A 14341-nucleotide genomic window follows, 5' to 3' on the forward strand; every position below is an offset into this window, starting at 1 on the left:
AGTTTACAACGAAACATTGGAGAGCGTTAAGAATTCTTTTCCACAATATATCAGAGAATTGGAGGGCATAGCTGATGGTGCGCAAGTGGAGTTCCATAAGGTAAGCAAAGAACCGCGTTGAGGGGAACTTACGATCTAAAAACTTATAGCGAAACTAACTTTTTGAGATTTACGCAAAAATTTATATTGAAGGAACAAAAATGTTTTATTTGTATTTTTTTTTATTCAGATTCTTATCTAAATTGGTTAATAGGGAATATAGTATATAAGACAGCGTGTATAATTTCTCTAAAATTCCTTAACTTTCAGCAATCAATAGAAAACTACTTCACTTTTCTATCTGTTATCATATATTGAAGTAATACAAATGCTTCTAAGCATAAATATAAAATGTTCACATTCTTACACGCCTATGTAGTTATATCTTCATTAAAACGTTCGTAAATAATATTCTCAGCATACAAATCAATCAACTGACGTTTTATTGACATTTAACACCCATCTTGTCACGTTTGACAAAAAGAAACGGACGGGTTTAGACTATTCATTCGCGTAGTTCACACCCATGAATAAAATTGTTTTTCCTGTTTTCATACTCAATTTTTGATTGTAGACATTGAAAAATCTTAGTCGCGCAGTTTATTTGAGACTGAAGACTAGATTAGAATATGAACATATGGTATATAAAAGAGAACGCGGCTGGGTGGCAACCGATATGCCTAATACGTAAGAGTCTGATTTGCCCAATTAAACATATAATAAATACGAAATACGAAAAAAAGCAAACTTGGATAAAAAAAAAAAATTTTCCTGAAATTTAACTTACAGCAGTCTCTAAAACATATTTATTCGCAAACTCTTCATCAAAGCAAATATCTACAGATGACATCAATTAATCTTGTTGCCTTATTTGTCCAAGTATCAGCTTAGAAATTCATATGATTTATTATTTTCAACAATATGCGATATTTTAAGGCAATCACTTAATTGATGTGATATTGAAAAAGAAGTCTTCAGCCTAATTTAATTACAGGCAAATCTTTAGATATTTAAATAAATTTGTCGTCAATGCAATGGTTTTATTAAATTTTTTTATTCAACAAAAAGAAAAAAAAAACACGAAGATCAGAAATGCTAATACCCTTAAGTAATAGAAGAAGAATATACATTGTACCAAAAAGTAACCGGAAATTGAGTAATAAAATACAAAATATTTAATTACTCATAAATATTTTATTTTTTCGCCTTCAAAGTAATCACTACCAGATAATATACTTATACCAACAATTTTTCCAGTCCTCGAAACACCTTTCTTAAGCACTTTTTGTTTTCATTGTGTAAACATGAATTGTTCTTCCACAATTCTGTCCGTTTTCGACATATGTTCTCACGCAAACGCCTCAATACGGCCAAATAGAACTTCTTATTGACCGTCAAACCACGAATTAAAAAAAAAAAACAATGAGCATCCCCTTGATTTTCGAGCGGCTTTGGAGTGGATTTTTTGGTTTCGGCTCATTTGTTCCTTCCATTCCGATGATTGTTGACTTGTTTGCATGCCAAACTCAAAACTCAATTATAATACTCTCAATGATCAAGCATATCTAAAGAGAGCTATTTACGGTACTCTTTAAAAACAAATTCTGCTTTACCACCAAAATCATTCGAATGGGGTCTCGAGAGATATCGAGCACTCTTGCCTGACGAGTTTTAAGCGCCATATCCTTCATGGTTCTATTTTTGAGCGAATTTTCTCTGGAATGCATTGTAAAACAACATTTAGATAACTAATTTTTAATTTTTTTCGACCATTTCGTAATTTTATGTATAAAGTTAGGTAGTTAGTCATACAAATCGTTTTAAAAACCAATTACACTTTATACAATATACGTGTTCCACTTCGTCAAGACTAGAAGCSACCCTGTCAGCTACTAACAATATACTTTGTGGAAAACTTAAGTCGGCTGTTGCAATAAAAAGTGGTTACCATTGATATACATATATATGCTTTTCGAGTCTTTAGTAGTCTTATAAATTTATAAAACACCATGGTCGCAGATACTACTGATATTTGTARCATGTAACGAGCTCAAACTTTATTTAATGTCAAAGCAAGACTTTAGATTTGAATTGTGATTTTAGATTGAGAATTGTGTCAAGTGAGGCACCCGTAGTACACAAGTAAACGAAAACCTTACAGCTAATTATGATTAATACTTTGAAAACAATTCAACAATGAATGACAACATTTAAAGCATTTTTCAAAACACAGTCTCTATTACAGCAATGTAATGCGATTTGGGAGGGAATACGAGTGGTATTAGTAATTTTTTGCGATAGTTGAATTTTTATACCCTCAACAGAATATATTATGTTTTCCACGAAGTTTGTAACACCTACAAGGAAATTTGGAGGCGCTATAAAATATTTATATAAATAATCAGCATGACAAGCTGTGTCGATTTAGCCATGCTCGTCTGACCCTCAGTTTTTGAGATATCGATTTGAAATTTTGCACATGTCGTTTTCGCCCAAAGTAGCTGCTCATTTGTCCAAATAACAGATATCAGGTCACTTTATCATATACATAGCTGCCATACAAACTCTACGATCCGAATTAATGCCTTTCTGGAAAACTTTTAATTTGTCGAGATATCTACACGAAATTTCGCATGAGTTATTTTCGAAAACAATTTATTAAAGAAAATAATAATAATAATAATAAAATTGCTCCCTTAGACTCCTTTTGTCATAAAATCATTAAACTTTATGAGTTTTTTTTTGTTTCATATGTAATTTTATTTAGAGTCTGACTTATTAATAAAAACGACAATAACTAATTATGTTGACAAAAGCAATAATGTCGCAGTAAAATGAAAGTAATTTTACTTAAACCAAATGGAGGTTAATTAAACTGAGAAGGAAGGTTTTTTATGATATGAAAATTTTTATTTACTTTCAAGAGCTGCTCACGTTACAAGCAAATCGGAATATGTGCTTCTAAATATTCATAATTACACAATTCGAAAAATTCCGATTTATTAGTCATTAAAATTCCATTATGAATTTCTAAAAACATTGTGATTATAATTAGAGCAACATACCTACTTAAATTTAAACGTAAACAGTTTTACGCGCATTCCGTATACATACATACATAGAAACATATTTAGAAAGCAAAATATGTTTTTTAATATAGATATAGTCGCACTCATGCGCCAGACATATGTAAGTACACTCATTCATTGATATTCTTACATACCTACATATTTACATGAATTTGCCACATAACCGACCGACCGCTCATCAGTGCACATGTTCTTAATCAGCTAAAATGCACAAATCGAAATGCAATTACATAAGTCAAGGGAAAACTGTAGCATTGCTTTGTCGTATCTAATGAGTTCAGTGCGAATTGGTTGTTGCTGTTCTTAACGGTTTGCACCACGACCAAAAGCCAAGCAAATCTAATTAAGAATCAGTGGCACAAATTTACATGCATGCAACACGCAGCACGGCCTAATATGTAACCRTTTAAACACGGGCTTATATAGCCATGCGCCATTGTTTGTACAATAGGTGGGTAAACATTGTTGCCCATTATATACATATAATATGTAACTGTAAAAACCTAAATTGGAATGTTCCACACCGTTTGTGTTACGACCATTCAACACGCCACAATAGTAAAGTCCAAGCAAAAAAATGCTGCCGGCATAGCCTCGCTTGTTGGCAAAGGACAAGGATTTACACGATTACGCATACATTGGCGGGTGTGTGTGTGTGTATAATTAAATTTTCAATACATTACACAAATATACAGTAAATTCATTCGTCTGTTTGAACGCCTACAAACTTACGCCGTTCTGTATCAGAAAAGGTGGCAAGGTCAAACAATCAAAGTAATAATGAAGAAATTTATTTCTAATATACATAAATACCCATTTTGATACAGTCATTAAAGCATAATGTCATTACAATTACATTGTGATTATCAGCATGATATATTACACAAGTTGTTTCTGCGCTCTTGTAATCTACAATTCAATATCAATTTTTTTTTTTTAATTTTTAATATTTACTTCTAATTATTGTACTAACAATGTCTGTCCTACATTTGTTGCACGWTAATCGTAACTATGTGTTAAAATGAGTATCAGTAAAAAGGCAATAAAAAACGCATACTACAAAGCGCGCAGTTAACACTCATATTTAACGGTTCTTAGTTTTCAATTTGCGCGTAATCTAATTGAAAACAATTACTGCACGCATTACGGAATTAACTACATAGAAGAGCGGTCGATATATGTTAATAAATGTGATATTTTGTATATGCCTGAATTTTTGTGCATTTGAATGTTGGTTTATACATATGAAATATATTTATACACATATGTAATCGAAACCCACCAGTAATTCACAATTTTTGTGCATCCTGTAGGAAATTGTGAAATCTTATGATAATTTCAATAGCTTTGTTTTTTTTTTTCAAAACTTGTAACCGCAAAATGTATATAGTACATTCTTTTTATTCCCAGACGTTCTTCATGTGACAATGAACAAGAAAAATATTAACTTCGGCTTCAATGAACAATTAGCGGTATAAAAAAATCGTTTTCTTCAATCGGAAATTGTAGCGTTGACGTTGTCGTGACGATACCTTGTCAAAATAAAAAGTTTTCAATACAAGGACTCGAGTCGGATCGGTCAGTTTGTATAACAGTTTTATTCTATAGTTGCCAAATGTCGGCGGTTCTCATTCCCATAATTTCTTGATGAGAAAAAGACGTGTGGTCAATAATGCAAAAACTGAGCGACTGATACGCGCATATACAGATGTACAGACAGACGGACATGGCTAAATCGACTCAGCTCGTCACACTCATCATTTATGTATGAGGATATACTTTATAGGGTCCCCAATGTTCCCTTTTGGAATCGTGGCAAACATAATATACCGTATTCAGTATAAAAGTACCAAGGAGTGCAAGTTCGGAAATTTAATATCAAATCCGCTCGCAAATTGTAATATATCCTGATATAGAGCGCTACAAAAGTTTTCTTAAATAAAACAAAAACGATTTGGGATATCAATGAAATCCTGTGCAAGTACATTCAATGCTATTATGTATGGAACTCGATTTCTTTTGCATGGCCACCACCAATTTTCCTCGTAATTCAAGCATACATACCAAGCATATCGACCAATACTGTTGCAATCGCTGGTTTGTTGGCATGTATCATAGACCGGACGTAGCCCCACAGGAAATAGTCTAACCGCGTCAAATGGCATTATTGAGGCGGCCAATTGACTGAGCCATTTCGTGAGATAACATGTTCCTCAAGCTTCAATTAATCGCTGTGTAGCTTGTGGTGTCGTTCTGTCGTCCATATCATCCAACTCGAGCTAAAAATATTCAGTTATCCTTGAGCGGACCTCCTAATTGACGAAGCCATTCAGCCAGAAACGATCCTGTACTTTGCCTGTGGATTCAAATTTTTCCACTAGATACTCAATTGGTGATCTGACTTCTGACTGACTTCCACTGACTTCGAATTTCGGTAGTAAATTTTAATAATTTCGGATCATTGTTGGATCGTATAACTTTTCATGATAAAGTGGCAAACCTTACTCAAGAGAAGTCTCTAAAAAGAGCGGAAAAAATCTGGCGAAAAACCTGTTATATACCTATCTTTATTTTACCTATTTGCTGAGGTATACACCAAAGAGGCATAACACGAGAGTGAAAATCGGGGGACGACTTAAGGGGGTGTCTTCTGACTTTTTTCAGAAAACTGAGTGTGATATGGATCAATTTAGATAATATGTAATCGAAAGCAACGCGTATTTTTTAATATTTCAGCTGCTCAACATATTCACTACTCTCGAAAGAAATTTCCTTGTAACAATCGGCATTACATTCGAACCCAAATGCTTATAATGAAAAATATTGGTGTCTAAAGTCCCTATTAAGTCAAGGGCATTCAAGTAAAGAAGTTGAAAACAAAAAAAGTTCGTAACTGCACTGCTCCTCCTCTTTGATCCTGCTTGATTGAGTTGACAACACGTTAGCTCTCATTACTTTAGTCACCTCGGTCATCCAGCATTCACAGATTTGTGTTGGATTTGTAATGAATGGGGTTCTGTCGATATTCGAGTGCTTCTGCCTTGGGAACAAACTGTTTATAACTAAAGAATGATCTTACAATTGCGAATCAGGCTACTTTTTACTAACTTTTACCTTAATCAAATTCAGCTAACCAAAATAATGACTTTGGGCTAAGGAGACGGTCGTTTTTATGCCACAGATTGTGGCCTAGTTGGTAGATTTAAACATATTCAAAACCAAAATAACTTAAAAATATAATTTTCGAAAGAAAAATAAAAAAATATGCCAATAGTGAGTTGCCAATAATTTTTGTCTCATAACCTACCTGTAATTTTTTATTTTTCTAATTGCATACTAAAATTCCTTCCACCATTTTTCTACGCTAAATATTATTTAAAGCGGCTGTAATGTCAATGCAAAATTGTTGTTGTCTCATATTTTCTGCTTGTTAAACATTCATCGATCAATATCATTAACATTGAAACGCAATAATTTTCGCGATATGCTCATTGCAATTACTAAATTTAGATATTTCAACAATGCTTAGGAGCTTAAGAGTTAACCGAATGAAAATTGGTCTATCGAAGGCAAAGTGCATATAACCACTTATCTTCACATACCCACATACATGCATATATATGTATGTATATTTAGTAATGTTGGCGGCTTCCATACAATTATATCTCATTTCATCCATAAACGCAATGACGTGTCGCTGTTGGCATCGATAAATAAAAAATCGTGTGCAACAATTTAGAATCACGCCATTGTAATTTAACAAATAAATACATATATATGTATTTATATTTATAAATACCATACACGTAATAATTATGCGACCGCCGTTTAAATGTCACTATTAGCGGCTCGTGTTACCAATCAATTAATCGATTATAAATTCATCTCTGCAATTAGAGATACATTGTTGCTAAATTATAATCTTAGCAAATATGTGCACAAAGATTTCAAATATTTTTCATATTTAAGTAGAGACGAAATAGGTACTAGTTCCCCTCTAAAAATCCGTCGAGATAATTAAGTGGGTATTTAGTAGTTGAATTGATTAGAAAAATTTTAAATTCTACAGTAAGAAAAGAAATATGAAAAGGTTGCTCCTAAAAATCATCATTTGTAACAGAAAAGTTACAATCTATACAGGAATTAGGATTAAGCAAATCAAAATATACAAATGTTCCTTCTTTGTACCCAACGATTTGCAGAGGGTCTAGCTGAAAACACATATTCCTATTCTTCGTATGGGGCTGTGAATTTCATTGAAAAATAATAGATTTAAAGTTATAAAAGTACTGCCTTTCAGAAAGTATTTCTTCCTTACCTTAAGCTTGACATATACCAGCTCTCAAAAACTCAAAATCCAATTTGTCAAATTTTAAAACTATGTTGAAATGGTTTGCGGTTTGGCTTTTTAATTTAGACTTAAACATACTCCGTTGTTTTAAGATTGGGACCTCGTGCCCGAAAACTCTGCGCCTATTTAGCCATGAAAACAGCAAATCCTGCACACCCATCACAGCTACATTGCAAAGAGAATGCTGTAGATGAAATTTTAGATAGTAATTTCCAAGTCATAGTTAGATAGATAGAAAATAATTGAGTTTTTGCACTGTGATCTATGGTCTAGATCACATATGGTCGCAAACATCCAGCACTCTGAATAATTCCAGAAGCTCCCCGACTGAGTTGATGTGATCTCTGTCCACGTAGATGGATATTAGAGCCTTAGCATGATTCCACAAATTGCTAGGCAATCTAGAATGAAGTGTTCTGGAGTTTCCTGTTGCATGTCGCAAAACCGGCAGTTTGTGCAAGAGACTACTCCCTTGTTGGACAAATACTTCCAGAGTCTGCAGTGCCCTGTATATGTTGCAGACTGATATGCGGTTCAACGTTCCTATACACTACCGCACTATTATCGATTTGACCTCTTGAGCTGAGATCACTTTTATTGCCGCTTGGTTATCACTGAGTATAGCGAAGGCTGGTTGTGGTCCCGCATTTGTATGAATAGTTTTGTATGCGGTCCCGCAATGCCTGCTCCAATTCATTCCGGTGTTTTCGAGCCGTTACTGCCGAGAGTAACTCTTAACTTCTTTGTGAAGTTTACCCTCTTCGTAACGCCGTCACTTGGAAGAAGTGCCAGTTTTGTGTTTTCCCCCTAAGGAATTCATTTGTTAAGACAACATTATCTTACCTTTGCCAAACCCATGCCATGAGCAGCTGTTTCATTGCCTGTTTTATCACTATATGTGAGCTCCAGCTTGACTTCAAGTGCTGCAAGTTCCAAGGTATACCAATTGGGCAAAAAAATATTGTCTAAATTTCGATTCTTCCAATGTGATATCAAGGAATGTATTAAACTCGGAGATTACAGTTTCCTTGTCGCTAAATCTAGAGGACTTACCGTACAACTTTTCCAATCAACTTTTTTCTTAAGACTCATAGTTTCGCCGGTAATAGAGTTAAACTATTTCTAACCCTTAAAAATTCAGACAAGCCCCTTCTCTGCCTTTGCTCGATCTTAGATCGCAAGTAAATTATTTTTCCCTTGAAAATCTTTTTTTGTCATTTTTAAAGGCTTATGTTTAATAATTCCACCACGCTATTTTTTAAGCTTACAGAAAGAAGCAAGTTGTGTATGGTCTGACCATGAAAAAGAAGTACAAATGACTATTTTCGACCAATATCGAACGCGCGCATGCGAGTAGATAAATTACCGTATTCAGCTGTCCCCCTAGTGGTCAATATTGCAGCCTTGATACTGTTTCGAGTGCAAATTTTTGGTTTAACATTGAAAAGTGACGCCACACAAAATTACAAAACTCAGTTACCTTGTCGACTAAGTAGCTAATTATAAATAAAATTTATTGCATTTGGTAAGGCTGATAATTAAAATGCTGTCAAATCGTAGATGCAAGCATTCCTTAGCTACGAATACACGCCGGGCAGTGGCCACACAAATGCTACAATTCTTTAGTTACCGTTATACAGCAGCTGCTTAATTTGCCACTAGCCATATTTGATCTGAACGGGAGTTACGTAATCGTTTAGCTATCAAATTTTTGATTTAGATATTCGCACAAAAACAACTATAAAAAACATATATGATAGTTTATGCAACACAGACATATGTAAGTATGTGTTTGGCATAAGTTTTTAATTGAATGCTTGTTTTTATTATGCGACTAGGCAGCATATAAATATGTTCCTATGAATGAGAAATCAATACTTAAATAGCTTCAATGATTCAGTACTCCTCCTCGTAATGTCAAGGAATGCTTCCTTATAAAGGGTGATCCATTTTGAAGTTCCTTGCGCAGAAATTTCAAATATAATGTAAAGAAACGCAGAAACCTCAAATTTAATGGGAAATGCTTATATTAATCGAAGTTGATTCTTTGGTATTTATTTTTTTTATGTGTATCTCATTCAAATATTGACCGCGGTTACTTCTTAGATGATCCATCCGTTGAGACCAATTTTCGTTGACTCACGCGAACACTTCGACAGTAAACTGGACATATGTACATATCCCCACAGGAAAATAACGAACGGCATGATATCACACGATACTGGTGACCAGTCCACCGACCCAAAACGTGAAATTATCTGCTCAATAAATCCATTGATTTATGCGATGTGTGATGATGTCGCCGAGATCACGAGCTTCAATTGCAGGTATAAAATAGTCGGTTATTAAGGTGCGATAACAGCATCATTTTTAAGAAATATGGATCATTGATTCCAGCGGTCCACAAACCACACCAGTCATCGTTTTTTCTAGAGGAAATTGCACTCTTGAATATCTTCAGTTTGCTCTTCGTCCCAAATCCAGAAATAGACCTCATCGCTGAACAAAATCTGCCAATCGCAGACAGAAAGAATCGATCTGCCTCTCCGACGGAAGAAAATATGTAAGATCAACTTGTTGCTTTGCAATCACATTATTCTTAATCTCACATGTCTTCGACGATATCTTGTGTTAATAATATTTTGGGGTTACAAGCCTTTCAAATAGGAAATATTTCTTACTAGAATCTATGTATATATATGTAGAAATTTAAGTTTATGATAGAACATACATACTTTTCAGGAATGATCAGCCGGGGGTTTTAAGGGAAAAAGTTTTTATAGAAGATCGACTATCTTTTCCTAAAGTCCATCCGGCATTATAAGTTTAATTAAAATACTGCACCCGGAATTTGTTATAAAATTCCCCAGTAAACGATATCTCCAAAAATGTATTTCGCTAAGTTGGTAGGGCTATCCTTAATTACTATGTCAAATATGAGCGCGATCTGTTAACCAATTTGTTAACAGCAGCTGCTTAAGTCGGTATACCTTAGTACTACGTTGTGATTTTTACAATGGATAAAAATATCGAAGAAAGAATTTGTCTAAAGTTACGTATTCTAACCAAATTTCGTATGCGGAATTGCTGCGAATGTTGAAAAACTTATGGGGGTTCAAAACATAAGCCTACGAGTGGCACAAATCCCTCAAAGTTGGTCGAGGGACATGCCTCGTTCCGGACGACCTCTTCAACTGATAAAAATATTAAAAAAAGTGAAGAACATGGTGCTTGAAAATCTTCGGGCAAGTGTTAGAAAGATCGCAAGAGATCGACATATCTGTTTAGGGTATGAAACGCGTTCTTACTCGACTTCTCCTGATAAAGCAGATTTTTTTTTTCAAAACAGGTGTCTTTGAATATTATTGCTCGTGCAAAAACCGAAACCACATTCATGGAGAGCTTTATAACTACCGATGAGACATGGCTTCATGAGTTTGACATGCACACAAGTCAACAGTCATCGAAAATTAGAAAAAATTTTACACCTTTTTTTTTTTTATTAATCATATGTATTCTTTATAAATATTGATTCTGCATCGGCTATTTTTTGAGCTTTATGCAAGCCAGACTCTGTTAATTATTAAAAACTATTTCCTGAAAATAGAGTAATAAAAGTATATCTTAGTGGCAGGGTATACCGAGGAGTTCAACATTTTTGAGGACGCGGATATAAGTATATACATAYGTGTGATGAATTGCGAGATCTTTCTTTCTTCCGTTTATTTGAGACTTTTACTAATTTTCCTCAAGCCATAATAAAATTAATATATTTTTGTATTTCATCTACTTCTATAGACTTTAAAAAGTATTCCATTATAAATCATTTCACTCTTCTTCATCACAGCTGTTCCTGCTGCATATGGATGAGATCACTGCAATTTGTGCGAACGGTAATGGAGCAGTTGCACCAATTGGCTGCTCAAGCATAATCGTGAATAATGAGAACTCGGTATGTATGTATATAAAAAAATACGTTCTCAAAAAAAAAAAAAAAAAGAATATTGAAATCTTGTAATTGTCCAGCGTGTACTCGCTCACACCGAAGATGCCTTGGCGGCGACACTCAACCATTATTACTTTGTGGTGGCACATATCATCAACGACACGCCACAGGGCAAACACAAGGTGAAGGAGGAGCGTTTCATGTCGCTCTGCTACGCCGGCCACCTGCCCGGCTATACGATGAACTACAACCATCATGGACTGGTGTTCACCATCAACACTTTGTCGGCGCTGCATTTGAGAAGTGGCAAAACACGTAGGCAAATATTTGCATTAATTAATGTCAACTATAATTTAGACGTGGACTGATGTTTTAATCTCTTACTTAAACTAAATTCATTTCCACAGCTCGCCATTTCATCACACGCGCGCTCTTGAGCGCCGAAAACTACGAACAAGCGCTCGCTGTGCTCAGGGATGAGGGGGTCGGCGCTGGCGATGGCTGTTCCATCAATTTGTCTTTCATCAAGTAAGCACACTTTATTTTTCCAACGGCAAACACTACAAATATTCATTTCCTTCCTTTTCAGCGAAGTGCCTCACAAGTTCTACAACATCGAAATGGCACCAGTATTAGAAGATGGCACGGCATCCCGTCTTGACATTAAAGAGATTTGCTGCGGCGGTCACAATTGCCACGCCAACAGGTAGGCTTAACACAAACGACTTGACTTTCAACGAAATAAATGTACTACTAACTTTTCTGTGTTGCAGGTATGAGCGTCTCTGCACCGAGGAGGCCAATCCGTGGCTGTTGGCTTCGAGCAAATCGCGCATGAACACCTTCGGCGAATATCCGCCACCTAGTTGCAAGGGAGATGTTGTGAAAATGTTAGGTGATTGCAGTGGCGGCGAGTATTGCGTCTTCAATGAAAACAATACATTGGATGAGCTGGTCAAAACCATTGCTGTGGGCGTTTTCGATTTAAATAAAAAAACAGTTGCCTTATACTCAGACAATCCGAGCAAGACTGAGCCGCAATGCGTTCTTCCGCTTATTCTCAAGGAGAAATAAACTTTAAATTACTCATCTAAATAGAAATTGTTAGTGTTAAAAGTATAGTATAACTGAAAATGAACCACTGTACTTACAGTTAGATAAAAATAAGTATATACAACTCAATATGTGAAACTTTGTGAAAACAAAAAAAAAAAAAATTAAAAATAGAAAATAAATATTTTAAAAATGTATATATGTTTGAGTGTACATATATTTAAAGGGTCAGTAAGGCAATCTGGCCCTTTTTTTATTTTTATTTTTTTTCATAGAAATATTTATTCCACAATAGAACTTTATTCATATATCATGAGGTATATCGTGTAGTGTATAAACAAATTTTTTCGGAATTTTTTCTTCTGAAACACAAAAACCCAATTTATTCTTAAAAAGTATGTGAATGGTTACCATCTCTACTAGAATGTTGATAAATAAAAAAGTAATTAACGTTTTTTTATTTTTCCCGTGTTTTTTACATACATTTTGTCTTAACATTCTCAATGAAATATAATAAATTATGAATCTAGTACGGACGATAGCCAGGCGTTTTGTGAACATTAAACAAAAAATAAGCAAATCGGTTGAGTACAAGTGGATAACTAAATCGTAGTCAAATTTTAACAAACCACAAACTGAATCCTAAATGCTTCTGTGCATAGTTTAAATCAGCTTCACTTATTTTGAATGTATTCATTTAAAAACTCCAATATTTGAACTTACAGTTCGACCGAAATCATGTCCGCCAGTTTAAAAAAGTATGTTTTGAGAAAAACGCATTTAAAGTTTGAGATGTGCACTCTAAGCGCTCCGAACGTTGAGCGGTTTTATTATTTTTGGGCCTATTTCGAAACTTTCCAATTGTAAAGTGGATTTCTACATTAATTCTAAGCGTATAAGAGAACAGAAAATGAAAAAAAAAAAATTATTTTTTTGTAAAAAGAATTACCCTACTGACCCCTAAGATTCAATGGTGCATTTTTTTGGTAACAAGCAAAATAGCTGAGCTGGGATATTAACCTTCTTCATATTCTTTGCATCGGTATTTATCTAAACTGCAAGACCTATTCGATCGACGGATTTCTCAGAACTCAGTCCCTCATGACATCGTTTTAGAAGTAAGACGACATAGAAAACAAAAAAAAAATTTTTTAGAAAACTTTTAAGTTCCCTTCTCAATACCACCCGAGCAACATTCTTAGCCATATATTATAATATGTATAATTGATGTCCACAATTAAACTGAAACCTATAGAGACAAAACAAAGAGTATGTTTTATAATTCTTAAAATTACTTAAATGTTTGCACAGATCTTTTTGAGTTGTAGAGTTATTTCAGTTCTAATTAGGACCTTGTTGTTGTTGTTTTAGCTAGTTGCCGACGTCATCTAACGGGAGGCCCAAGAAACGTGCTGTTTCGACGGAGTCGGATCAAAGGGAAAAGGGAGCCAGAGGAGTGGGGTTGGCAGGGCATGCAAAGAGGTGGGCAGTATCATGCGGAGACTTGTTGCACCCATGACATATGTAGGATATGTCGAAGTCTATTCTGGACAAGTAGGAGTTTAACCTGCTACAATATCCATAACGAATCTGCGCAAGGGTCACTGTCGTTTCTCGCGTCAACTGCGAGTACAATATTCACTGGGAGAGTGTCGGTAATGGTGTTGATGGTTCACTGTGAACGGCGATCAGTACGTGTCGAAAATTTGTGGCGTGAATTGACAATAAAGTTTGGTTTTCCAAGACGATTTGCAAAATAAACGATAAAAACCACGACTTAATTTGGAAAATAAATGAAGCAGCCGGGAAATGTTTTCTATAAAAAAAATAATAAGTGTTAAATTCCAATTCGAAAATTAGCAT

General features: G+C 34.7%; 1 protein-coding gene across 1 annotated transcript in view; it reads left to right on the top strand.

The window, feature by feature from the left end:
- LOC108970988 overlaps positions 1 to 12633 on the top strand; it is a gene marked incomplete in the record, with an annotated part of 20779 nt that extends 8146 nt beyond the window's left edge. The window contains 6 exon segments of the mRNA XM_018936743.1: positions 1 to 100; positions 11327 to 11431; positions 11506 to 11740; positions 11833 to 11953; positions 12015 to 12131; positions 12199 to 12633. Coding sequence (XP_018792288.1) covers positions 1 to 100; positions 11327 to 11431; positions 11506 to 11740; positions 11833 to 11953; positions 12015 to 12131; positions 12199 to 12499 — 979 coding nt within the window.
- Positions 12634 to 14341: the final 1708 nt, after the last annotated feature.

The sequence above is a fragment of the Bactrocera latifrons genome, unplaced genomic scaffold, assembly GCF_001853355.1.
Source record: "Bactrocera latifrons isolate USDA-ARS-PBARC rearing strain unplaced genomic scaffold, ASM185335v1 scaffold_32, whole genome shotgun sequence".
NCBI classification, from domain to species: domain Eukaryota; kingdom Metazoa; phylum Arthropoda; class Insecta; order Diptera; family Tephritidae; genus Bactrocera; species Bactrocera latifrons.